We start from the raw sequence: 26,572 nt of genomic DNA, 5'->3' as shown, positions 1-26,572 counted from the left end.
ACCCCACCCCCCACACACACCAGTTGTGACAAATATATCTCCAGGCATTGCCAGATGTGTCCTGGGAGGCAAAATTGGTTCCAATTGGGAACCACTGCTCTAGGTCAATGTTTTTTTACAGGCTGCATGGTGATTAAAAATGTAGGCTGTAGGTTCTACGGCCTGGGTTTACATTCTAGATTAAGAAAGGCCAGCGCTGGACGCGGTGGCTCACACCTGTAATCCCAGCACTTTGGGAGGCCGAGGCAGGTAGATCACCTGAGGTCAGAAGTTCGAGACCAGCCTGGCCAACATGGTCAAACCCCATCTCTATTAAAAATATGAAAATTAGCTGGGCACGGTGGCAGGCACCTGTAATCCCAGCTACTTGGGAGGCTGAGGCAGGAGAATTGCTTGAACCCAGGAGGCAGAGGTTGCAGTGAGCGGAGATTGAGATCGTGCCTCTGTACTCTAGCCTGGTGACAAAGTGAGACATGATCTCAAAAAAAAAAGGCAGAACTTTGGGAAATTGCTTAATCTTTCTGTGGCTCCAAATCCTTATCTGTAAAATGGACAACAAAAGCACATATATTTTGTAAGGTTATTGGGAAGATTAAATAGTTACCATTTGGCAAAGACCTGGCAATTTTTCTCCCAAGTGCAGGTTTTAAATGGAGAAGTGATTAATCAGGATATCTGAGCATGGGCCCTGGAAACTGCACTGTAATAAGCTCCTAGCCTTTTTTTTTTTTTTTTTTTTGAGACAGAGTCTTACTCTGTCGCTCAGGCTGGTGTGATCTCGGCTCACTGCAACCTCTACTGCCCGGGTTCAAGCGATTCTCCTGCCTCAGCCTCCTGAGTAGCTGGGATTACAGGCGCCTGCCACCGCGCCCAGCTAATTTTTGTAGTTTTTAGTAGAGACGGGATCTCACCATCTTGGCCAGGCTGGTCTTGAACTCCTGACCTCGTGATCCACTTGCCTTGGCCTCCCAAAGTGCTGGGATTACAGGCATGGCGTGAGCCACCGTGCCCGGCCAAGCTCCTGGCCTTCTTATTCACTTGACGGTTTTGAGAATCTTTGATTTCCGCGATGTTGAGAGCTGCTCCTGTCATCTGGAGTTGAGTCTTACCCATGGGCTAGAGTGTACACAGGAGTGGGACCTTCTGTTCTTGAACTTAGGCTGTGGTGTGATCACCCTTTTCTCTGCATCCACCTGACAGGCTGGGACTTGGGCTATGCCCTGGACAAGGCTGGCTGGTGCAATGATGCCCTCTAGAGGATGGATCAGGCCCAGTCACCACCTCAGATTCAGGGCCTGCTGCTCTTCCTCTTCCCGCTTGGCCCTGGTGACAGACAGATAGAGGCCCAGCTGATGTGTCTATCGGAACGACTTTATTTCAGTACACTGGGCCCCACCAGGCAATGTGGTTTGTGCGAGGCTGTGCGAGGGACAGGCTTGGGCTAAGAGAAGGGAGGTGAGTTTGTTAAGCGCACTGCGGTCCGCGGGGCGCTACATCGCTTTCACACACACCTGCTGCTGCGGCCCACACCTGGCAGGGGCCTTTGGTCATAGGACGGCGTGGGGGAGAATACTGTGTGAAGTCTGGGATTGGGGTGGGTCTTGGTGTCACAGGTGAGGGTGCCGGTGAAGACAGGCTGGCCCCAGCTTTGCACCATCTAGGCTGAAGGCCTTTGGACCACTCCTAGGAGTCAGGCCTGGCTCCATTAGCTCCTGGCACTCTGGTCTGGCCCACTTCCTCCTTAACCAAGCAGGTCCAAGGTCAAGAATGGCACAAGATCAGCCCAGAGGGGGCCTTCCCACCTCTACAACATAGTCCCCTGGTCAGCTACAGTGGCAAAAGGCAACTTGGTAAATTGCAGCTTTCTCCAGTCTTAAGGGCACTGGCTCTCCAACACCCCTCCCTTGCTTAGGGGCCTCTGCCAAAGAAAAATTTTACCTCCTGTTTCAGAAAATCTAACCAGCAACCAGCCTGTTGATTCCAGGGCAGTGAGCAAGAGGAAAAGGGAGAAAGAGCCTGGTGGGAGTGTCTTTGAGTGTAGCTTCCAATCTCAAATGGTCCTGCAACCTGTGGACACTGTCAGCTCACCATCAGCTGGGACAGGTGGGGCCCTGGAGGCTAAGCTTAGGTGCTGTAAACATTAGTGTAGCAAGGCAGGAGGCAGCGAGCTCCCTCTCCAGCCCCTAACTGAACAAACACTTCAATAAATAAAACTGTTTGAAGATGACGTTGCAACAAGAACAGATGGAAAGCGAGGACCTGGAACCAGCAGGTGCCTTAAACTCTCCCAAGGCCCCCGAAAGGGGACTGGGCTGGGAACATTTACTCTGCAGTCATTCAGAGGGAGGACTGCTCCTGCCCTCCTCCAGTGGCCAGTGTGGTCCTGTTCCCTGGTGAACATGAGGGCCTCCTGCTCTCTCCTGACTCCAATCTCTGTAATAGCTCTTGGGGTGCTTTTCCAGCCTCCCAAACCAAAATGGCAACAAAACCAGACAGAACTCAACTCCAGCCCCAGTCCTCAGTGTGCAGTCAGGAGGCATCGATAGTGGAGTGACCAGCAAGGGGAGGCAGCAGCTGCCTGGGGCCTCAGGGCACCCTGGGGGTGGGGGTGAGGGTGGGGCCAGCCCAGCCTAGGATGGTCAGCAGCAAGGTCTCCCGGGGGATGGCTTACCTCCCTCTGTCTCCCTGTGGTAGTAAACGGAGTCCCCCAAGGCCAGCCAGAGGCCAACTGAGGGAGCACAGCCTCTGCCAGCGCTCTTCCCTGTCAGGAGCCAGTTAATGGTCAACCCCAGGCCTCAGGCCATCACCACTGTGGGTAGTTCATCGTCCTTTCTGGGCCCGGGGTCCCAGGGCCACACGGCACTCGCAAGTGCGCACACACTCATATCCACACACGCACTCACACACAGGCAGTTCCTTGCAAACACTCCGACTCAAGAAAGCGAGTTTTAAAGTGGAGTTAACTTCAGAGAGAGGTGAAGATGATGTCCCGACATTAGAAGGTTTTTCTGTGGATGGATCGGGCACCGTCTTCCTCATATTCCTTCTTGGAGACCCACATCTTCTTAAAGGTGTCCAGGGAGGCAAGGATGGAGCCCCTGGAGGGAGGAAACCCAGAGGAACCGTGTGAGAGAGAAGTGGGTGTGTGTAGAGCCTACCAGTCCCCTGGGGCCAAACCAAATCAGGCTTTTCTTTAGAGGGTGCTGAGGGGTTATCAGTGCCATCACTTCCTGTTCTGTTCTTACTCCCGGAAGGGCTACTCACCCAATCCATGTGGAATACAGTCTCTCCTGAGGTGCAGATATCTGCAAAGGTGGGGGGAAAGAGGAATCTGAGACTTCCAGCCCTCCCACTCCCTTTCCCTACAATGCTCCTCTTTCTGCCCATGGCAGGGGATACATTTCACACAAGCCTGAAGCTCTGGCCTCTCTGGAGGGCACTGTGGCCAGCCTGCCACTCATCTGGGAAAGCAGGTTTCCAGTCCCCACAGGTCCCAGGGAAGCTGGGACTATCAGGGGGGCAGGGAGAAGCAGACTCCGCGGCAAGAACTGTACTCCTTCCTTTAGGATCCCCGCTCTCCTCAGACAGCCAACACCCTTCACCTATCACTAAGGTGTCAGACTGTGTGACAGGGGAGCCACCTGGGCAGGGGGCACAGCAACAGTAAGTCAGTCTCCTCTTAAGATTATAGTTTCCCTGAAAGATCACGCAGGGGGCCCTCTACCTAGTACCCTGCCTCATCTGGGTATTAGAACTGCCTGCCTTTGGCGTGAAGAGGGAGAATGAAAACTCAGCCTCCCTGTGGCTGACCTAGACCTCAGGGTCAGTGTATAGGCTGGGAACCTGGCGCTGCTTGTAGAGCCATGGCTGCTTGAAGAGCTTGGGCAAAGCTAGAGGGAAGCTACACCAGGTAGCACTCTGTCCATGGAAGCCCAGTTCCACCCAGGCCAGGCCCCACCATGCTCCTACCCTGATCTTCACATCTTTTGGAGCTAGTTTCTTCACTTCACTCAGGAGCCTGTCACCAAAACCTGAATGGGCAAAGAGGAGAACTTCAAGTCAATTCTCGGGGTGCCTGGAGCCAGCAGGAGCTGAATACTTCCAGGGGAAGGGCTCCAAGAGAAGAGACAAACCTTTGAACAGGGTAGAGCCTCCTGAGAGGACAATGTTGGAGAAAAGTGTGCGCCGCAGGTCCATGTCTGACTTCTGGATAGCGAACACCAGGACCTCGTGGATGCCTTCACTCTCCTCTCCAATCAAATCTGGCCTGAAGAGCAGCTCAGGGGCCCGGAATCGGGAAGGACCAATCTGCAGGTAGGAGGGCCAGCTGAAGAGGTCGGAGCTGGGACCAAGGTCCCTTTGGGAGTGGGAATGGAAGACGCCTCTCTGCACGTCACTTAGTAACGAGGTGGCTATGAAGGCCAGGCTCAAGACAGACTCTACATGTCAAGGGCTTAAAGGAACAAAGATAGGCCTCCTGGAAACTAGTGAGGGGAGGCCCCTATATTTCCTTCTCGCTCTGGCATTTTCCAGCCAAGAGGTCTTTGGCATCAATACATGGATTTATTTGCTCATGGAAACGTCTTCCTAGCAATGGGGGTTCAAGGGAGTGGTAACTCACCCTACACTGTGCCCAGGTGTGGTGAAGGATGGCACTAACCATCCCACTTCCTAATCTCATACTGATGTGGGACAATCCCTTAGGAGCTTCCTCCCCTCTAGCGGGAGGGAGCAAAGTTCTTGCTGCCTCTGCTGCAGGAGGCAGGGCCACTCATGCTCAGGAGCTCTGCTGCTCCAGACAGAGGGTGTAAGTAAGGCTGGGGTGTCCAATCTTTTGGCTTCCCTGGGCCGCACTGGAAGAAGAATTGTCTTGGGCCACACATAATATACACTAACACTAATGACAGCTGCTGAGCTAAAAAAAAAACTGCAAAAAAATCTCATAATGTTTTAAGAAAGTTTACGACTTTGTGTTGGGCCTTACTGAAAGCCATCCTGGGCCACGTGCAGCCCATGGGCCAGGGGTTGGACAAGCTTGGTGTAAAGGGACTGGCCTGCCAGACTCCAGATCCTGATGGAGAATTCTGGTTGGGCCCAGAGCTTTTGTGGACCTAAGGGGACCGAAGAAAGAAGGCAGGCCACCTACCTCAATGGTGCTGCCATCAGGCAGGTAGTACTGAGCTTTCTCTGTCTCTAGTGTCTCATCCTTCTGGGGGTTTATGGATAGGTAGCAGGCTCTCTGCAGATCCAAGCAAGACAGTCAGGCTGGCAGGAAATCTGGTGCACACCCGGTCAAAGGCCCAGGGGAGGAATGTGCTGCTGCACAAACCTGTCTAAATGCTGTGATGGCCCCAATGGTCACTATAGCTGCTGCCCAGAAGCAGGGGCAGTGAGGTCTCTGTTGGCCTTCACTGGGTGGCATTTAGCATATGAGTTCTTAACTGCCCCACCTTCCTGATGGGCAAGCTTGGTAACTTGGCCTCTGGATCCTAGGTCTGAGACCACAACCTAAGTTCAGCCCAGGCCCAGGCATCTTTCTCCTTCTACCACTCATATGGTTCTGGTCCTACCCAGCTCAGAGTTTTCCCTGTAGCCACAGGTGGCAGGAGGTTTCAGTTTACTTACAAAGACAAATGTTTTAAATGTATTATGACTTCTTCAAGGATGTTAAAAAAATAAAAATAAAAAAACCAGGACTGGGCGTGGTAGCTCATGCTGTAATTCTAGCACTTTGGGAGGCTGAGGCGGGCAGATCACTTGTGGTGAGGAGTTTGAGACCAGCCTGATCAACATGGTGAAATCTCGTCTCTGCTAAAAATACAAAAATTAGTGGGGTGTGGTGGCAGGCACCTATAATCCCAGCTACTTGGGAGGCTGAGGCAGGATTCAAGCGATTGCTTGAACCCGGGAGGCGGAGGTTACAGGGAGGCGGAGGTTACAGTGAGCCGAGATCACACCATTGCACTGCAGCCTGGGTGACAGAGCGAGACTCCATCTCAGAAACAAAACAAAATGAAACAAAACCAAACCCTATGTAATTTGCATATAAGGTATAAAAAACATACTGAGCCCCTATGTAGCCATCACCCAACTGAAGAAATGGAAGCAGCTCCCTTTCCCCCAACAAGATGGCAGCACGTCATCAAGGCGAATCTGTCAGTGTGACATGGGGGAGACCTGGCTGGGAAGAACAAGGCCTCGCCAGGGACCCCCAGGCAGGTGCTTCGCCTGGCTTCACTGGCAGGTCACTAAGGTCCTGGGTGCTATGCTCCCAACCCCCACTCCATCCCTAGGCCCAGGGGATAGCACTTACTTCTTTTATGGCCTTGACGATCTCAAACTCAGAGGATGAGTGGAAGTCGTAGCCCTCCTTACGCAGGTAGAGGCGCAGGAAGCGAGAGACGTCCCGGCCCGCGATGTCGATGCGCATGATGGAGTGGGGCATGGCAAAGCCCTCATAGATGGGCACAGCATGGGTGACTCCATCCCCAGAATCCAGCACCACCCCTGTGGTCCTGCCTGTAGCATAACTGAAGCAATAGGGCAAACCGTCACTCAGCACTGCCTCCTCACGCTGGGAATAAATACACTTCTTTATTTAGAGTTCAATGTCAGCTAAACTAAAGCTTGGGCCTGCCTCTCTCCACGGGCCGTAGAATGGACTGGGTACTAAGGAAGCCCGGGTGTTGGAGCAAGCCATGAAATACCTGAACGGAAGGAGCTCATCTTCTCCAAGTTCCCTCTCCACACCCAGAAGAGCAGGCCTTCCTGTCTGAGATGGCCTGGCCTTCAGCTGCTTCAGAGACCCAGCCTAGGGGGCAGTTTTAACTCTCTAGACAAAAGGAAAAACCCTCAAATGCCAACAGGGGCCAGGCAGGAAAAGCAAGAGTAAAGAAAAATAAGAATATTTTTCACTTCCATAAAAAACAAAGGCAGGAGAAGACCCTGCTTTACTGGTTTGAGAGCCCGGGAACCTTTGTCAGCCTCCCTCCAAAAAAAAGGCAAGTGAGGCAACTGACCCCCTGCTCAGTGCGGAGAGGCCAACAGAGCATGGACGTGCTGTGGGGAGGGTGGGCTTGCCAGCCCCATCTCAAGTGGCAGCCGCTCTTCAGCTCTAGCTGATTTTTGCCCTGTGGGAATGTGTGCCCGGCATGCCCAGATCTTCCCATTTTTTCAGAGAAGCCAAAAATTTGGATTTTGATGGGACAGCTCTTGATTTTTAAATGCTGGCTCACAGTTTGTTAATGGGGTCAAAGAAATCCCATGTATAGGTCACTCATGGATAATCTCTGCCGTAGACCTCACTCTGGTGTGAGGCGGGGTAAGAGTGTGACAGGAGCCACAGGGGATGGGAACAAGGACTGTGGTGGCATTCGGATCATGGTTGTCTCAGCAGCCTGGCGGAGCAGCCGGCCACAGTAAGTGCTGAATAATAAGTGGACACATTACAGGGGCCTCCGGGAAGAGTTGCTGCAGCATGTGGCTGCCTCGGCAGGCCCAGCCAAGGCCTTGGGGACCAAACCCGCTAGGAGTCCTGACACTGGGATGTGGTCAATAGCAGCCATATGTCCTCCTTTGCTTTCAACTACGAAGCCTCAGTGCTCAGTTTCCGCAAAAGCCTCTCTCTCTTTCCCACCATCTTTAACCTTTCCCTAGCAGAGGGGGCTCAAGTTACTCTGAACCATTCCAGAGGAGAGCCAGCCTCAGCTGTGCCAAAGGACTGCTTTCCCCGCAGGGGCCGGGCTAGCCAGCTGCTACTCACAGGCTGAGTACAGCTTGCATGGAGATGAAAAGAGCGGGCACATTGAAGGTCTCGAAGAAAACTTCGGCAGCTCGTTCCCGGTTTTTTCGTGGATTTAAAGGCGCCTCAGTCAGGAGCACAGGATGCTGGTGAAAGGAGCCCGGGAGACAATGAGGCCAAGGCCAGATTTCCATCTTCATTAGTCTTGGGGGAGAAGACCCTGCCTTGCTGGTTTGAGAGCCCGGGGACTTCTGTCAGCCTCCAAAGAAAGGCAAGCTGTGCCTGTCAACTATCCCTGCCCAAGTAGGTTTCTCAACTTTTCAAGTTAATGCCCACTTTAACATTTCATTCTGTCCTCAGCTGTGCCCCCCAGCTCCCCTCCTTGTCCTCCAAGATTGTTATACAGGCTCCTGTGTCTACTATGTATCTCCAGCTGTCAAGAATATTTTGTGAAACTCCAAATTCCTGCCGCAGACCAGTACCAGTCTGTGACCTGTTAGGAACCAGGCTGCACAGCAGGAGGTGAGTGGCAGGTAAGCGAGCATTACTGTCTGAGCTCCACCTCCGGTCAGATCATCCGAGGCACTAGATTCTCACTGGAGTATGAACCCTACTGTGAACTGCGCATGTGAGGGATCTAGGTTGGGCACTCCTTATGAGAATTGAATGCCTGATGATCAGAGGTGGAACAGTTTCATCCCGAAACTATCTGCCCACCCCAAACCCCCACCCCCATGGAAAAACTGTCTTCCAAGAAACTAGTCCCTGGTGCCAAAAAGGTTGCGACCACTACTTTAAAAAAACTGTCTCAAAACAGCCGGGCACGGTGGCTCACGCCTGTAATCCCAGCACTTTGGGAGGCCGAGGCCAGCGGATCATCTGAGGTCGGGAGTTCGAGACCAGCCTGACCAACATGGAGAAACCCCGTCTCTACTAAAAGTACAAAATTAGCCGGGCGTGGTGGTGCATGCCTGTAATCCCAGCTACTCAGGGAGGCTGAGGCAGGAGAATCGCTTGAACCCGGGAGGCGAAGGTTGCGGTGAGCCGAGATTGCGCCATTGTACTCTAGCTTGGGCAACAAGAGCGAAACTCCATCTCAAAAAAGCAAACAAACAAAAAAAAAAACCAAAACTGAAAACATCCCACCTGCACCTGGAAATCGATACACCTAATCTGCACCTCTCTGCATTTTCTTTCTTTTTTTTTTTTTTTTTTTTTTGAGAGAGGGTCTCACTCTGTCACCAGGCTGCAAGTTCAGTGGTGCGATCTTGGCTTACTGCAACCTCAACGCCCCCAGGCTCAAGCAGTCCTCCCACCTCATCATTTCAAGTAGCTGGGACTACAGGCACGCACCACTATACCCAGCTATTTTTTCAGTAGAGGTGGTGTTTTTAGTAGAGGTGGTGTTTCGCCATGCTGCCCAACTTGGTCTCAAACTCCTGAGCTCAAGAGATCCACCCAAAGTGCTGGGATTATAGGCATGACCCACAGTGACCAGCCTCCCTTTACATTTTTGAATGGAGAGTTACTTCCTCACAAGTTAATAAGCACAGGCTGCACAAAGTGGCTCATGCCTGTAATCCCAGCACTTTGAGAGGTGGAGGCGGATAGATTGCCTGAACCTAGGAGTTCGAGACCAGCCTGGGCAACATGGCAAAACCTTGTGTGTACAAAAAATACAAAATTTGCCAGATGCCATGGCTCTCATGCTGTAATCCCAGCTACTTGGGAAGCTGGGGCAGGAGAATCATTTGAATCCAGGAGGCAGAGGTTGCAGTGAGCCTAGATCACGCCATTGCACTCCAGCCTGGCCAACAAGAGCAAAACCCCACCACACACACACACACACACACACACACACACACACACACACACAAATTAGCCTGGTATGGTGGCGGGTGGGGCTGAGATGGGAGGATTACTTGAACCCAGGAGGTCGAGGCTGCAGTGAGCTATTGCACTCCAGTCTGGATGAAAGAAGTTAATGTGCACAGGCTTTGAGTTCTAAAAGACATAGGTTTGAATTCCATCTCTACCCTTTGTTCACTAGGTGACCTTGGAAATACGACTTGACTTTTCTTTTTTTTTTTGAGACGGAGTCTCGCTCTGTCACCCAGGCTAGAGTGCAGTGGCGCAATCTCGGATCGCTGCAAGCTCCGCCTCCCGGGTTCACGCCATTCTCCTGCCTCAGCCTCCGGAGTAGCTGGGACTACAGGCGCCCGCCACCACGCCCGGGGAATTTTTTTGTATTTTTAGTGGAGACAGGGTTTCACCGTGTTAGCCAGGATGGTCTCAATCTCCTGACCTCGTGATCCACCCGCCTCGGCCTTCCAAAGTGCTGGGATTACAGGTGTGAGCCACCGCGCCCGGCCATGACTTGGCTTTTCTGAACTTGTTCCCTTGTTTGTAAAATGAGATAATACTACCTACATCTCATAGGAATGGTGTTAAGATTAAATCTGAATATGCCTGAAAATCAAATGGCTCCAGCACTCTTGGCAGTGATCATCCTCCTCCTCATCATCTCTAGGGTAGGAGTTTGACACAGCTTTGCATACCCTACAGGAGTGCCCTACACACAGGATCCTCACCTCCTCTGAGAAAGTCTGTAGCTGGTCCTTAGAATAGACATATTGCCAAATGCGTTCCATGTCGTTCCAATCCTTGACGATGCCATGTTCCATGGGATAGCGGATTGAAAGCAGCCCTCGGTGCTCCTGGGAAAAGAGAACAGGACCTGCGGCTGCAGTCAGGCTCCGCCCAGGACCCTGCTCTCCCAAGACTAAGCAGTGCAAGCTGAATCTCTCGCAAAGAAGCCTCAGCTTCCTGAGCTCCCACCCTGCTGTCCTTGCCCAGGGCTAAGGGTGAGCACTCATTCTCCAAGGCTATATACTGTTTGCTGCAAACTGCCCTCATTTCTGAGGAGCCAGCAAAGCAGGGGGCTTCTGCATTTCCACGGCCCCTCAGGTGCCTCTAGGGCAAGTGGCAGGAGGCATCTTCCTCATTGCCTGGTTCCAGGACACAATCTCTTGACTCCCACCTCTGGGCCTCAGCACTTGAAGCCAAGGATGGCAACAGCGATTCTGCTATCTGCTTACGAGAGGCTGCATGAGGGCTCTGCCAAAGCTGTGTGAATTAACTCATCCCTAGGGTACCCCAGCCAGGATCTCCCCACTGAATATTTTCTGTGAAAAAAATAATAAACACAGTAAATTTGATCACTGACAAGGCAGTGACAGAATGTAGAAGAAGACAACAGCCCTGTTTTCTAGACTGGTCTCAGTGTGTCCCAAAGTGAGGTCCCAGGTATTTCTTCTCCAAGACCACAGGCTGTTCCTGGGAAAAATAAACCACCTAAGCCTAGGATGAGAGAATCAAAAAGGAGATTTTCAGAGAAAGTTGCCCCTTTTACTTATGGGTATTTCCAAATGTTGGGACATGTTCCATGTGGTGAATAATGAAGGTCCCCTGCTGGCTTGAGGCTTGTTCTGTAGGCCTGGGAATTACCTCAGCTTTGGGGCCAATGAAGATGTCGCCTTCAAGGGCTCCTGCCATGACACGAACGTGCTTGGGTCGGCCCACACTAGAAAAGACAGTGAGGAGGACCATCATTTTTCATTTCATGACAGAACACAGGAAGGATGTATAGATGTACATACACACTCAAATTCTACTGAGATTATCTTCGAGGAGTGAAGTCACAGTTTATTTTGATTTTCTTCTTTATACTTTTCTGTATTTTCCACAATTTCTAAAATGAACATGTATTATTTATATATTATTTCATATTTTATATTTATTATAAATTATGAAAACAAATTTTTAGAGTATTCAATACCTCTAGTTCTTCTCTTTCTCCAGTGTATGTACAGACCAAGAAAGATGAGGAAATGAGAATTTCTAAAGGAGTGATTAACTCAAAACATTTTAGTGTCCTTAGTCCCCTTCCCAGGACCTCTAAGTAAAACTGTGATGTTGGGCCGGGCTCGGTGGCTCACACCTATAATCCTAGCACTTTGGGAGGCTGAGGCAGGTGGATCATTTGAGGTCAAGAGTTTGAGACCAGCCTGGCCAACATGGTGAAACCCCATCTCTACTAAAAATACAAACATTAGCTGGGTGTCATGGCACATGCCTATAATCCCAGCTACTTGGGAGGCTGAGGCACGAGAATTGCTTGAACCTGCAAGGCAGGAGTTGCAGTGAGCCAAGACTACGCCACTGCACTCCAGCCTGGGCTACAGAATGAGACTCCGTCTCACAAAACAAAAAAAACTGTGATGCTATAGATTGGACAGATAGCCTCTTCCTTTCCCTCCCACTTTAAGCCCTTCCTGTAAGCCTCTGTGCTCTTCTCCTGCCTGCAGTCTCTCTGCCTTAGGAGGAAAGTTCTGAGAAACTCCTCATTAAGATGGTAGAAGGGCTGTGATCCCAGCACTTTGGGAGGCTGAGGCAGGCGGATCACGAGGTCAGGAGATCAAGACCATCCTGGCTAACACAGTGAAATCCCATCTCTACTAAAAATACAAAAAAATTAGCCCGGCATGGTGGCGGGTGCCTGTAGTCCCAGCTACTCGGGAGGCTGAGGCAGGAGAATGGTGTGAACCTGGGAGGCGGAGCTTGCAGTAAGCCGAGATCGCGCCACTGCACTCCAGCCTGGGCAAAAGAGCGAGACTCTGTCTCAAAAAAAAAAAAAAAAAAAAAAAAAAAGATGGTGGATGGGTTAAATGTTAATCCCCAGCCTGGGTGATAGGAGAATTTTAAAAGGAGGGCTCCACCAAGAGGCAATCCTCCAAAGCAACGAGTTACCAATGATAAAATTTTTTAGCATCAGATAAAATTGGATTTTTAAAAAGAGGCCTCTTGTCTATGCCTCTCAAATTGTACCATGTAGACAACTATTTTCCTTTATTGACTCCAAACCCGGCTCCTGTCCCTTATAGGGCTGGGCCTGTAACAAAGCTGATGAACCACCATAACGTCTAAGCTACAGAATGACTTACTAGTTTGGAAAGCAGTATTTGGGGATCTGATCACCAGCAAAACCAGCTTTAATCACACCGGATCCCTGAGGAAAGAGGAGAGAGAATGAGGAGTCAGAACTATCACAAATACAAAAGGAAAAATACATTATATGGTACCATTTTTATTTAAGAAAAGAAAGCGGCTGGGCGCAGTGGCTCACACTTGTAATCCCAACACTTTGGGAGGCAGAGGCAGGCAGATCACTTGAGGTCAGGAGTTTGAGACCAGCCTAGCCGCCATGGTGAAACCCTGTCTCTAGTAAAAATAAAAAAATTAGCCGGGCGTGTTGGCGGGCACCTGTAGTTCCAGCTACTTGGGAGGCTGAGGTGGGAGAATCACTTGAACCTGGGAGGCAGAGGTTACAGTGAGCCAAGACTGTGCCACTGCACTCCAGCCTGGGTGACAGAGTGAGACTCTGTCTCACAGGAAAAAAAAACAAAAAACCTAATATTTGCATATAATTTTTTTTTTTTTTTTTGAGACGGAGTCTCGCTCTGTCACCCAGGCTGGAGTGCAGTAGCGCGATCTCGGCTCACTGCAAGCTCTGCCTCCCGGGTTCACGCCATTCTCCTGCCTCAGCCTCTCCGAGTAGCTGGGACTACAGGCGCCCGCCACCATGCCCGGCTAATTTTTTTTGTATTTTTAGTAGAGACGGGATTTCACCGTGGTCTCCATCTCCTGACCTCATGATCCGCCCGCCTCAGCCTCCCAAAGTGCTGAGATTACAAGCGTGAGCCACCGCGCCCGGCCTATATTTGCATATAATATATACATTTATTTGAACTTAGAAAAAGGTGAATGCACACCAAAAGAAGGGAAGTGGAAATAGGATGGTGAGGAGGATTCTCACTGTATACTCAGCTGTATTGTGTGATTTTTCTGTGGTCTCTGACTTTTCTACATTGAACATTTGCTTTGGGAATTAAAAATACTAGTAATAAAGGGAAGAAAAAGACAGAAAACCTGGGGAAAGAAGAAAGTACCTAGAAGCATCAAAGCAGCCAATTTCAGGAACATAAGGTGGGAAAAGCACATGACTCCTTGTTACACCACCCTGGGGTGCTTTTAACCTACTTTCCCGGCTCAGGCCTGAACTCTCCCAGCTTCCAGGGCCTCTGTGACAGACACCGCCATGAGCACTGTCATGCTTGAAATGGACTCCCATGGAACACGTGCTGTCTGGTTCTTATCTCAAGGGCAGAGCACTATGCTTTGGGAGATTTTTGTTGTTTTCTTTTTAACTATGCTTTCCTTTTACTCCTTGGTCTCCTGATGATAAAGAGAAGCAAAGACTAAAGCCTACTCTGAGAATAGAAGAGAACCACAGTCCTGCTGCTCCAACTCTTGGTATGTCGAGTGAGGTGTCCAGAAAAGAATCTGAGTTCTCCCAGCATCTCAGGTATCACCCAGGGCCCAATCAATGTAAACATTGACTCTAGACACAGAGACCAACCCTGTGCAGGACAGATGTCAAGGCTTAATACTGCTTGTAGATACAACCTGTCCTCTTCCTTTTTTTTGAGATGGAGTCTCACTCTGTCGCCCAGGCTGGAGTGCAGTGATGCAATCTGGGCTCACTGCAAGCTCTGCCTCCCAGGTTCACGCCATTCTCCTGCCTCAGCCTCCTGAGTAGCTGGGACTACAGGTGCCCACCAGCACGCCTGGCTAATTTTTTTTTTTTTTTTTTTTTTTTTAGTAGAGACGGGGTTTCACCGTGTTAGCCAGGATGATCTCGATCTCCTGACCTCGTGATTCCGCCTGCCTTGGCCTCCCAAAGTGCTGGGATTATAGGCGTGAGACACCGTGCCCGGCCTTTTTTTTTTTTTTTTTTTTTTTGAGACGGAGTCTCGCTCTGTCACCCAGGCTGGAGTGCTGGAGTGCAGTGGCGCCATCTCAGCTCACTGCAAGCTCCACCTCCCGGGTTCACGCCATTCTCCTGCCTCAGCCTCTCCGAGTAGCTGGGATTATAGGCGCCCGCCACCACGCCTGGCGAATTTTTTATATTTTTAGTAGAGATGGGGTTTCACCATGGTCTCCAACTCCTGACCTCGTGATCTGCCCGCCTCAGCCTTCCAAAGTGCTGGGATTACAAGCGTGAGCCACCGCGCTCAGCCTTTTTTTTTTTTTTTTGAGACAGTCTCAGTCTGTTCACCCAGGCTGGAGTGCAGTGGCACAATCTCGGCTCACTGCAACCTCCGCCTCCTGGGTTCAAGCGATTCTCCTGCCTCAGCCTCCTGAATAGCTGGGATTACAGGCGCGCACCACCGTGCCTGGCTAATTTTTGTATTTTTAGTGGAGACGGGGTTTCACCATGTTGGTCAGGCTGGTCTCGAACTCCTGACCTTGTGATCCGCCTGCCTCGGCCTCCCAAAGTGCTGGGATTACAGGCATGAACCACCGTGCCCGGCCTCCTCTTCCTTCTTAACTCTTCTACCACCACACCTGATATCCTCACATTTCTAACCCAACATGGTTTGCAGCTGCACCCGTAGCTGGGGCAAGCCTTTTCCTGCTGCCTGTTGACCACTCTCCTGGGGTGGAGTGTGGTATTTCCTGACCCCACTCTGCAAGCACTGAACACACCAGGAGACTCTAAGTAGCCAAGGTTATCTGCACCAAAGGCTTCCCAGCAACATGCCTGCTTCCCTCCTTGACTTTCTTATTCCTGCTCTTCTGCAGGAAGAGGGGGAGTGAGACTGGCCATCTGGTGCTTGCCTTTGGCAAGAAAGAGGTTGGTGGAGGAAGCAAGTGGTTGAAGGAAGCCGGACGTGGTGGCTCATGCCTGTAATCCCAGCACTGTGGGAGGCTGAAGCGGGGCAGATCACATGAGGCCAGGGAGTTCAAGGCCAGCCTGGCCAACATGGCAAAACCCTGTCTCTACTACAAATACAAAAATTATCCAGGTGTGCTACACGTCTGTAATCCCAGCTACTCAGGGAGGCTGAGGCAGGAGAATCACTTGAACCCAGGAGGTGGAGGTTGCAGTGAGCCAAGATCGCACCACTGCACTCCAGCCAGGGAGACAGAGTGAAACTCCACCTCAAAAAAAAAAAAAAAAAAAAAAAAAAGAAGTGGTTGAAAGGCAGAGAAAGTGGTGTGAGAGGAGAGCAGGGCAGCCAGTTCTCTAAGGGAGCAGGAACCTTTGCCAACAGAAGAGAGTGAAAACAGAAGACAATGTGCAAACTCATTGGACTGGGCAGTACAACAAGGAGCCTGGAAAAGGTGCAGCTGTCAAGTGAGCTGAAAGACTGGGAAGGAGGGGGAATTTGCCTACAAACCCAAGGGCTCTGAGAGCAAGGCATGGACAGGCAAGAAGGGAACTCCTAGAACTTGTTTGCTCAGGCTTCCAGTGATTGCTCACTGCGTTCATCTGGGTGTGGTGATGTCAACAGACTAATTGGGTCTCCCAGCAGAGGTTAAAAACAAGAGAGGATGAGATCTGTCCTTCAGACCCCGGATATTTTTAAGAGATGATTTTTCTGGGTATTTGATTTTTAGTTTACTAGCAAAAGGGCTAGAGTCTGGGTAAACAGGCAGATTATGAAGTCAGATTTGTTTTTTCTTCTCTGTCCTTCCTAGCAAAGAGTATAAAATGCCCAGTTCAAATATCATCACCTTCCTCCTGAAGAAACATCCCCAATTGGAATGAATGATCATCTTCCTATTATCTCACAGCAAATCGCCATTACCTGCACCACGAGGTGGCATGCCCTTCATTCTGCTTTCTATTACAATGTAAGGTTTCCACTTTCGTCTCTTTTCAGTAGAAGCTCCTTAAGGCTAAAGTACATTTCGGCAGTATCTGGCATTTGCTGGGTACTCAACAGATGCTGGCTGAGTAAAATTAAAATCAAGTGCAAATGACTGGCAGATAGAAACTAAAGTATGGAACCTGAATGACCAGCTGAAATGACAGAAGCCCCAGGCAGAGGCGGTCCAGCAAAGGGGAAAGCAGCACTGGGAGTGATGCACAAGGTGGAACCAGACCCAGCGTGTCCTTGCAGCCTCCAAGCAGGCCTGCCAGGCCAGTCATAGGGTGAAGAATCAGTGGAGAATGAGGAGCAGCTGAGCTGCCTCAATTCTGCTCGAGCCACATAAATTCTGCTCAAGAGCATACAAAAGGGTTTTGTCCATTTCTTTAACAGTATTTACAACTAGGAACTGTGTACCTGGCAAATAAGCTGCCACTGTCTTTGTTATTCACTCTGGCAAGGCCAAATGAAAAAATGCCTGGTAGAAGCTTCTTGAGTAGTCTCGGCTGGGTGTGGTGACTCATGCCTATAATCCAAGCACTTAGGAAGGCCGAGGCGCGCAGATCACTTTGAGGCCAGGAGTTTGAGACCAGCCTGGCCAAAATGGAGAAACCCCATCACTACAAAAAATACCAAAAAGTTAGCCAGGCATGGTGATGCGTGCCTGTCTCGTAGCTACTTGGGAGGCTGAGCTAGGAAGATTGCCTGAGCCCGGGAGGTCGAGACCAGCCTGCACAACATGGCGAAACCCCATCTCTACAAAAAATACAAAAATTAGCTGGGCATGGTGGTTGTGTGCCTGTGGTCCCAGCTACTCAGGAGGCTGAGGTCGGAGGATCACTTGAGTCTGGGAGGTCAAGGCCGCAGCAAGCTGTAATTGCACTGCTGCACTCCAGCCTGGATGACAGAGTAAGATAAGACCCTGTCTCAAAACCAACCAACCAACCAACCAAACAAACAAAAAGTATGGCTGGGTGCGGTGGCCCACGCCTGTCACCCCATCACTTTGGAAGGCAGATGCGGGAGGACTGCTTGAGGCCAAGAGTTCGAGAGACCAGCCTGGGCAACGTGGCAAAACGCCGTCTCTACAAAATATTTATTTTAATTTTTTTGAGATGGAGTCTGGCTTTGTCACCCACCTAGAGTGCAGTGGCACAATCTCAGCTCACTGCAACCTCCGCCTCCTGGATTCAAGCAATTGTCCTGTCTCAGCCTCCTGAGTAGTTGCGGTTACAGGCGTGCGTTACCACGCCCGGCTAATTTTTGTATTTTTAGTGTAGACGGGGTTTCACCACGTTGGCCAGGCTGGTCTCGAACTCCTGATCTCAAGTGATCCACCCGCCTTGGCCTCTCAAAGTGCTAGGATTACAGGCATGTGCCACCATACCAGGCCTACAAAATATTTAAAAATTACTTGGGCGTGGTGGTGCAGGTCCATAGTCCCTGCTACTTGGGAGGCTGAGCCAAAGAGGTCAGGGCTGCAGTGAGCCGTGATCTCGCCACTGCACTGCAGACTGGGTGATAGAGGGAGCCTCTGCCTCAAAAAATATATATAAAAAATTCAAAATAAGGCCAGGCGCAGTGGCTCACACCTGTAATCCCAGCACTTTGCGAGGCCAAGGCGGGAGGATCATGAGGTCAGGAGATTGAGACTATCCTGGCTAACACGGTGAAACCCCGTCTCTACTAAAGGTACAAAAAATTAGCCGGGCGAGGTGGTGGGCGCCTGTAGTCCCAGCTACTCTGGAGGCTGAGGCAGGAGAATGGCGTGAACTCGGGAGGCGGAGCTTGCAGTGAGCTGACATTGCGCGACTGCACTCCAGCCTGGGCGACAGTGGGAGGCTCCATCTAAAAAAAAAAAAAACAATTAGATGGGTGTGGTGGCACGTGCCTGCAGTCCCAGTACTCCGGAGGCTGAGGCAGGAGAATCTCTTGAACTCACACGGGGGAGGTTAAAGTGAGCCGAGATTGTACCACTGCAATTTAGCCTGGGCGACAGAGACAGCCTCCGTCTCAAAATAAATAAATAAATACACAATTTTTTTTTTTTTTGATACGGAGTCTTGCTCTTTCTCCCAGGCTGGAGTGCAGTGGCGTGATCTTGGCTCACTGCAAGCTCCGCCTCCCGGGTCCAAAGCCATTCTCCTGCCTCAGCCTCCCGAGTAGCTGGGACTACAGGTGCCCGCCAGCACACCTGGCTAATTTTTTGTATTTTTAGTAAAGACGGGGTTTCACCGTATTAGCCAGGATGGTCTCGATCTCCTGATCTCGATAAATACACAAATTTTTTAAAATCAGAATATCTGGCAACACTAGGCCCGTGTTCCTGCATGGGGACAATTGGATAGAAAGGAAAAGCAGTTAACATTTTGGTCAGGCATGCTCAATTCAATGCACCTTTCAGATTTCCCAGCCTGGAAGAGGTGCCTTTCAGGCTATTCTCTCTCTTCTCTTTTGAGTATATTTCCATTCCTGCTTGGCTTCTGCAGGCATTGAGTTTGAGATCCGTATTCTAGGCATTTCCAGCCACTAATTGGTGATGTTTCTTCTTCCACATGGTATCTGATTTCTTTTTTACCCTCAGAGGACTTAGCTCAGTGTGAAGCACATCCTTGGCTTGCAAAATATACATAATTGAACAGCGAAAATATCTTTATATCTTCTTCACCTTTTCTATCAAGCTAGGGATGGATTCTTGCTGAAGCTGTACAACCAACAGCCTGAATATCATCACACTGCAAGTGACAGTGTTAGATAAATACATTGACTTCATTTCCTCAGCTAATTCTAGTGTCCCTAAAAACTTAAGTGAATCAGCATTAGTAGGATCAGAAAAGCTGATAACAAATTGTAAAAGAAAAATTTTTTTAGACAATTAGTGAAATCTGAACATTGACTAGATAACTGATAAGATTAAGGGGTTCTTGTTAATTTGATTAGGCATGATAATAGTATATTGATTATGTTTTTAAATGAGTGTAGGGCTGGGCGTGGTGGCTCACGCCTATAACCCCAGAACGTTGGGAGGCTGAGGCGGGTGGATCCTTTGAGGCCAGGAGTTCGAGCCCAGCCTGGCCAACATGGCAAAACCACATCTCTACTAAAAATACAAAAATTAGCTGGGCATGGTAGTGCGTGCCTGTAGTCCCAGCTACTCGGGAAGCTGCAGCAGGAGAATTGCTTGAGCCAGGGAGGTGGAGGTTGCAGTGAGCATCACTGCACTCCAGCCTGGGCAACACAGCAGACTCCATCTCAGGAAAAAAAAAAGAATGTGGGAGAGGGAAATGGGCAGCAATGTAGTTGAAAAGACTGGCCAAGAGTTTGATAACTGTTACAGCTAGGTGAACGTATGGATTTTCCTTACACTATTCCTTCTCCTTTTGTATGTTTGAAATTGCTATAATAAAAACAGATAACAGTAAGATGATAGCACTTAAGTAAACTTTCAAAACACAAACAGCACACTCCCCTGCCAAACTTAAAATGCATATGTACATAAAATCATGGATGCATCTAGGCATGGTGGCTTACTCCTCCTATACTCCCAGCTACTTGGGAGGCTGAGGCAGGGGGTTTGCCTGAGCTCAGGAGTTTGAGGCTGCAGTGAGCTACGACTGCAGCACTGCACTCTAATCTGGATGATAGAGTAAGACCTCATCTCTAAAAAAAAATTTAAAGCAAATAATAATTAAAAATTAAAAAAATCATAGGTGGAAAGGAGCACAATTTTTTTTTTTTTTAAAGAGATGGGGGTCAGGCTGGGTGCGGTGGCTCACGCCTGTAATCCTAGCACTTTGGGAGGCCGGGGTGGGCGGATCATGAGGTCAGGAGATCAAGACCATCCTGGCTAACACGGTGAAACCCCGTCTCTACTAAAAATACAAAAAAAATTAGCCGGGCGTGGTGGCAGGCGCCTGTAGTCCCAGCTACTTGGGAGGCTGAGGCAGGAGAATGGCGTGAACCTGGGAGGTGGAGCTTGCAGTGAGCCCAGATCACACCACTGCACTCCAGCCTGGGTGACAGGGCGAGACTCCGTCTCAAAAAAAAAAAAAAAAAGAGACGGGGGTCTTGCTGTATTGCCCAGGCTGGCCTTGAACAACACAATTCTCCTGACTTATCTTCCTGAGTATAAAAGGAGGACAATTTTATGATGATGGTTGTTTTGCGGGTTATTTGTAAAACAGAGAGAAAGGATAGGGTTGCCAGGCACAGTGGCTCATGCCTGTAATCCCAGCACTTTGGGAAGCTGAGGTGGGAGGACTGCTTCAGCCCAGGAGTTCTAGATCAGCCTGGGGAACACAGGGAGACCCCATTTCTACAAATGAAGAAAAAAATGCTGAGCAGGTGGTACATGGCTGTAGTCCCAGCTACTTGGGAGGCTGAGGTGGGGTGACTGCTTAAGCTTGGCAAGCTGAGGCTGCAGTGAGCTTTGATTGTGCCACTGAGCTCCAACCTGGGCAACAGAGTGAGACCTTGTCTCAAAAAAAAAAAAGATAGGGTTGTGGAGGGGGTACAAAGAGTCTTCAATTATATCTGTAATGTTTTATTTCCTTAAAACATGAAGGTGGATGGGAACACTAAAGCAAAAAAAATACTGAAGCAAATATGGCAACATGTCAATATTTATTAAATCTGGGTAGTAGACACATGCTACCTGGGTGCTTGTTATATACCACACCGAATTTTTCTGTATGTTTAAAGTATCTCTCTCTCTCTCTCTTTTTTTTTTTTTGAGACGGAGTCTTCGCTCTGTCACCCAGGCTGGAGTGCAGTGGCGCAATCTCGGCTCACTGCAAGCTCCGCCTCCCGGGTTCACGCCATTCTCCTGCCTCAGCCTCTGCGAGTAGCTGGGACTACAGGCGCCCGCCACCACGCCCGGCTAATTTTTTGTATTTTTAGTAGAGACGGGGTTTCATCGTGGTCTCGATCTCCTGACCTCGTGATCCGCCCGCCTCGGCCTCCCAAAGTGCTGGGATTACAAGCGTGAGCCACCGCGCCCGGCCCTCTTTTTTTTTTTTTTTTTTTTTTTAAAGGGGGCTGAAGCAGCACTACATCCAAAGCAAAACAAACAAATGCTTAGCTTATTGTTGAACTTCTGAAGAGCCTGCATTTAGGTCCATATAGTCACAAAGACAGTTTTAAGTTTGACAAGAATGTTGATCCGTTTTAGGTTTAGGCAAAACTGTAAACTTACGAGTTTTTTTTTTTTTTTTTAAATAGGCTGGAGTGAGGTGCACGATCTCACTGCAGCCTCAAACTCCTGGGCTCAAGTGATCCTCCCATCTCAGCCTCCTACAGGTGCATGCCACCAAGCAAGCCTGGCTAATTTTTCTTTTTTTTAAGTAGAGATGAAGTCTCACTATGTTGCCCAGGCTGGTCTCCAATTCCTGGGCTCAAACGATCTTCCAGCCATTCCAAAATGCTGGAATTACAGGAGTAAGCCACCACATTTGGCCTGGATCTTAGGAAAAATTTGAGTTTCAGAATAAACATGGTATTCTGATCAAAGTGTAGTCCTCAAAATGTGGCCTAGGAGCTGCTCCTATCTTACACTATTCTCTATGATATGTCTTTGGGAAGAAATGAGTTATATTTGGTTTTAAAAAATACCTATCATCATAAAGCTTCTTGGGTGATTAAAAAAAATACCTATCACTTTATTGTTGTCATTAAAGCACACGCCTACCTGCCCCTCCATTTTCCTCATTAAATTCTGATGAAATGACTTGATGCCAGAGTAAGATGAAAGGAGTGGTCACAGTTGTCTTATGATTGGGAAAGGCTGTGAACCTAATGGGGCTCTTTCCCTGCTTTCTCTCTCCTGCATTCTTTTGATTATACTCTTCTTGGCCCACAAATAAAGTGTAGCAACATGTTAAGCTATGGAGTTAACATAGCTAGTGATACATTATTCTCATTATTTGTAATAAGTTGTCTCAGATATTTCAAATAATGTTTCCTATACATCTACCATCTTGAAAATAATAAAAACAAAATGACCCCCCCAAATGTTAAACAGCAAGGACTATCTGAGACCCCAAATGTAAAAATGTGGCAGATATTCAGCAAATACTAATAGGAAAATGACTTAAGTTTCTCCTACTTCACCTTTTGGCAGAAATACTGGCATAATAAAGGACATGTTTTCCCAGAGGGGGGAAAAAAAAGACAAGTCAATTCTTTAAATCTTGAAACTAAAAATGCATCACTGCTGTAATGCATTTTGAAACATACTACCAGGAAAGAGAAAGAAAAAAACTAAGACGCATTAGTGTAAGTGATATTAAAGAAAATGGCTGGAGATGGAACTCCTGCCTAGCAATTCAAGAAGCAAAGGAGCTGGTGGGATAGATAGGTTGTTCCTTCTGCATTGCTGATGAAAACAGGAAATTGAATTTCTATATCTTTTTCCTTTTGACAACTCAGAAAAAGGCAGAAGAAGCACAAAGAGCCTGGCTAAAGACAGAAATCATAGTGCTTTCTGAAAATCAACATCAAGAACAAAAAGTCCTACTCAATTATCTGCAGTAACTAACTAGAGAAAACTCCCCATCTTTTCTTTTTTTTTTTTTTGAGACGGAGTCTTGCTCTGTCACCCAGGCTGGAGTGCAGTGGCGCGACCTCGGCTCACTGCAAGCTCCGCCTCCAGGGTTCACGCCATTCTCCTGCCTCAGCCTCTCCGAGTAGCTGGGACTATAGGCGCCCGCCACCACGCCCGGCTAATTTTTTGTATTTTTGGTAGAGACGGGGTTTCACCGTGGTCTCGATCTCCTGACCTCATTATCCGCCCGCCTCGGCCTCCCAAAGTGCTGGGATTACAAGCGTGAGCCACCGCGCCCGGCCTCTTTTCTTTATTTAGGAATATCTTTGTTACTTTGATAGAGATATTCAGTCATTTATCCAATCACCCATCAATCCAATGAAAAAACATTTATTGAGCACACAGAGGTGCCAGACCCTAGGTATACTGTGTGTGTGTGGAGAGAAGTGGGTGAAGTGAGACTAAAGGAATATTATCTTTCTTAAATTTTTTTTTCCAACACCACTAAACCTGTGGGAGAATATCATCTTTTTCCACAGGATTTAATAGTCTAGTGAGGGAGACAAAAAGATCCTCTCAAAAATGAAGTATCTGGGCTGGGTGTGGTGGCTCATGCTTGTAATCCCAGCACTTTGGGAGGCCAAGGTAGGAGAATCACAACAGCCCAGGAGTTTGAGACCAGCCTGGACAACATGGTGAAACCCTTCCTACAAAAAATACAAAAATTAGCCAGGGGTGGTGGCGCGTGCCTGCAGCCCCAGCTACTCGGGAGGCTTAAGCGGGAGGATCACTTGAGCCCAGGAGGTTGAGGCTGCAGTGAGCTGTGATCGCGCCACCGCATTTCAGACTCAGCAACAGAGCGAGACCCTGTCTCCAAAAAGAAAAAAAAATGAGCTGTCTCATTGAGCTCAATCCTGCCCCTTTCTAAGGGGGAATAATAAAAACAAAATAATAAAAACAAAATACCCCTGGAGAGAAGGAAAATTTAATGAAAACAACAACAAAAATATATTGGAAAAAGCGAGCAACTTGGAACTGGATCTCAGTCTGATGACTGGCTCCTCAATTCCTAAGCTGGTTTGAAATCTGTTATTTAACATCCCTGCATACACTGGGGATAGTAATTCCTATCTACCTAAGAGAGCTGAAGCTTAAACGAGAACATTGTAATATGCCTAAGGTCCTAAGAGCTGAATCAACAAAGGGAATCTGACAAAGTCAGCTTACAATAGAGAGAACTGGTAGTTTTGCCTCAATGGAGGGACCTACAAGGGACACAGAAAGGTATGTCTCTGTGGGACTAAAGCTTTGAATCGAAGGCAGAAATGCAGTCGTTTTATAATTTTCTCCTTTCCCCCCCCAAAATAAGAGCAGTATTTAGATTCTTTCTATTGGTCAATATTGATGCTTCTGCATGGTGCTGGCAAAAGGGAAGACGGATAAAGTACTGGATTTAGGGCACCTCTGCTATGTGACCTTGGGCTCACGTTACGTCTTCGCGCTTCAGTTTTCTCATCGGTAACACGAAGATCAAAGTTCCTTTTAAACTATGCGTCCAGTTTTTGTGAGGATCCAACTCGAATGTATGTGAAAATGCCCTGGAAGCGCTAGAGGGCCAGGCAAATACTAAGTTTGGTAATTTTTTCCCCCTAAGAACTAGGCGTTCCAAAGAGGAGGACAACCTCTCTACTTGCTTTGTCACTCTCCTTTCTTTTCGACCTTTATCAACTTTGTAATTTATAATCACAGTAATAGTTGACATCCTACAGCAGTTTCTGGCACCAGATTCTCGGGCCCCACCCAGATCCATACCACCAAGCCGCAGAGCCGGCTGAGACCGAAGGAAAACTCAGCCGTTCTCCACTAGCGGGCGGGCCCTCTCCTTTAGGCCCCACCACCCAGAGTCTCGGAAGCCAATACCCACAGACCTGGAGCACTGCCCCGCCCCTTCAAGAGGGAAAACAATATGGCGGCCAGGAAGAACGGCAGGGGCGTGAGCCAATCACCGCAGAGGCCTAGCCTCATCCGGCAAGACTAAGAGGCGGTATCACTGGCCAAGATGGACAGTCAGAGCAACCAATAGAGCCATCGGAAACAAGGGAGAGGGCGGGCGACAGGCTCTCACACAGCGGTTAAGGCCCCTAGAGCCAAGGGCCCAAGGACTGGCTTGGACTATAACTCTTTCCTTTATCCACTCCAGAGTTCTCCATCACACTTTTGCTGGCTGGCCGCCTTGCCTGCGGACTATGTGATAAGGGGAGGAAGGAGGCGGCGGTGGCTGAAAGCGCCTGACAGGCCGGGCCAGTGACAAAGAGCCGGCGGCTCAGGCTGAACCCCGGGAAGCGATCCTTTCGAGGAGGAGAGCCCAAGTCCCCTTATAGATAGGAAAGACGCAACTCACGTTGTCGATCACGACAGGCTGGTTGGCGATCACATCGTAGGACTCCATGGCAGAGGAATCTCTCCTTCTGGGGAAGGAACTGCCCAGCCGGGTCCGCCGCTAGCGCCACTGACACGCATGCGCAATCTAGCCGCCGGTTCAGGGCGGCGAGGGAGCGGCCCGACCTCATCTCTGAAGAACTACAATCCCCAGCAAGCTTTGCGCCTGGGTTAGCGATCTAGCTTCCTTTGTTGCCCGCCTAGTTTAAGACTGGGAGTCGCATTTCCAATGTACAGTACCCTGGGATTTGTGGCCTCCCTAGATTAAACAGCCAGAGACACAGGTTGATGGTCATGTTGCATGCCTGCATCTGTAGTTCCTTTGAAGAAGTTCGCAGTGCATGCTGAGGTATGTAGTCTTCTCGAGTACTTGTCTGTAGTTCGGTTTGGATTGGTCGTAATTCATGGATGTTTGGATTTTGCAGATCAGCCCTACCACTCCCCCCAACGTTCCCTTAGACAATATAAGGTTCTCATGTTTTTATTTGGGTCTATAAGACTTTAATAAACATCTCCTAGCACCTCACACTCTAACAAAAAGGAAATGTTGACACACGTACCCGAGAGGACATGTTCCTACAACAAAGGAAAACAATTTAAATTGCATAAAATTAGCTTTAAGTTAAAAACCTGTACATTGTCGTTGCCTTTTGCATTTTCTTTTTTTCTGCATAACAGGCTAACATTGATCCGAAGATTGGCAATTGGAACTACTGGTATAGATAATCTTTTGGTCATTAAAACATCATCTAAGGGTTTCAGAAACTGCTCTAGTGTCTCTTTAATTTTCATAAGGAGCTAGAATTGACATTGATGGTTGAGAAAATGGAGGTGAAGAGAGGTTATGTGTCACTGCTTTCAAATGAGCCCGGTGCATTTTTTTCTCTGGATTATGTTCTTCCCCAGAGCCCTTGAAATTTCAGGGACCTTTTTGTCAATAGCCCTAGAAAACATTAGATTTATTGTCATCTATTAATACTAACGCCCCATGGATGAATGAATCAATCCATTGTCAGATTTATGTTTAAATCCTGGTTAGCAGCGCTTCAGCAAAGCAGTAACAAATCCTTTGTT

General features: G+C 48.9%; 1 protein-coding gene across 2 annotated transcripts; it reads right to left on the bottom strand.

Annotated features, from left to right (window-relative positions):
* Positions 1 to 1,350: 1,350 nt before the first annotated feature.
* Positions 1,351 to 25,689, bottom strand: ACTR1A (actin related protein 1A). Of its 2 annotated transcripts, none has more exons than XM_003255401.1 (11): positions 25,461 to 25,689; positions 12,745 to 12,809; positions 11,249 to 11,324; positions 10,333 to 10,458; positions 7,763 to 7,887; positions 6,314 to 6,530; positions 5,147 to 5,239; positions 4,134 to 4,308; positions 3,970 to 4,031; positions 3,265 to 3,305; positions 1,351 to 3,098 (listed from the first exon to the last, which is right to left on the bottom strand). In XM_003255401.1, the coding sequence occupies exons 1-11, from the start codon at positions 25,506 to 25,508 to the stop codon at positions 2,996 to 2,998; spliced, it is 1,131 nt and encodes a 376-aa protein (XP_003255449.1). In that variant the 5' UTR covers positions 25,509 to 25,689; the 3' UTR covers positions 1,351 to 2,995. The 2 variants fall into 2 exon arrangements, with proteins under 2 accessions (XP_003255449.1, XP_030663603.1); XM_030807743.1 differs by lacking the exon at positions 25,461 to 25,689 and adding an exon at positions 18,916 to 19,521.
* Positions 25,690 to 26,572: the final 883 nt, after the last annotated feature.

The sequence above is a fragment of the Nomascus leucogenys genome, chromosome 3, assembly GCF_006542625.1.
Source record: "Nomascus leucogenys isolate Asia chromosome 3, Asia_NLE_v1, whole genome shotgun sequence".
Lineage (NCBI taxonomy): Eukaryota > Metazoa > Chordata > Mammalia > Primates > Hylobatidae > Nomascus > Nomascus leucogenys.
Note: the sequence above shows the minus strand (reverse complement) of the source record. Positions and strands in the feature narration are given on the sequence as shown.

Coding starts and splice junctions, on each gene's coding strand:
- ACTR1A (XM_003255401.1), bottom strand. CDS start 25,508: ATGGAGTCCTACGATGTGATCGCCAACCAGCCTGTCGTGATCGACAAC. Junction 10,459..11,248: donor TCATTGGCCCCAAAGCTGAG/GTAATTCCCAGG, acceptor CTCTTTTCCCAG/GAGCACCGAGGGCTGCTTTC. Junction 3,099..3,264: donor CTGTATTCCACATGGATTGG/GTGAGTAGCCCT, acceptor TCCTCCCTCCAG/GGGCTCCATCCTTGCCTCCC.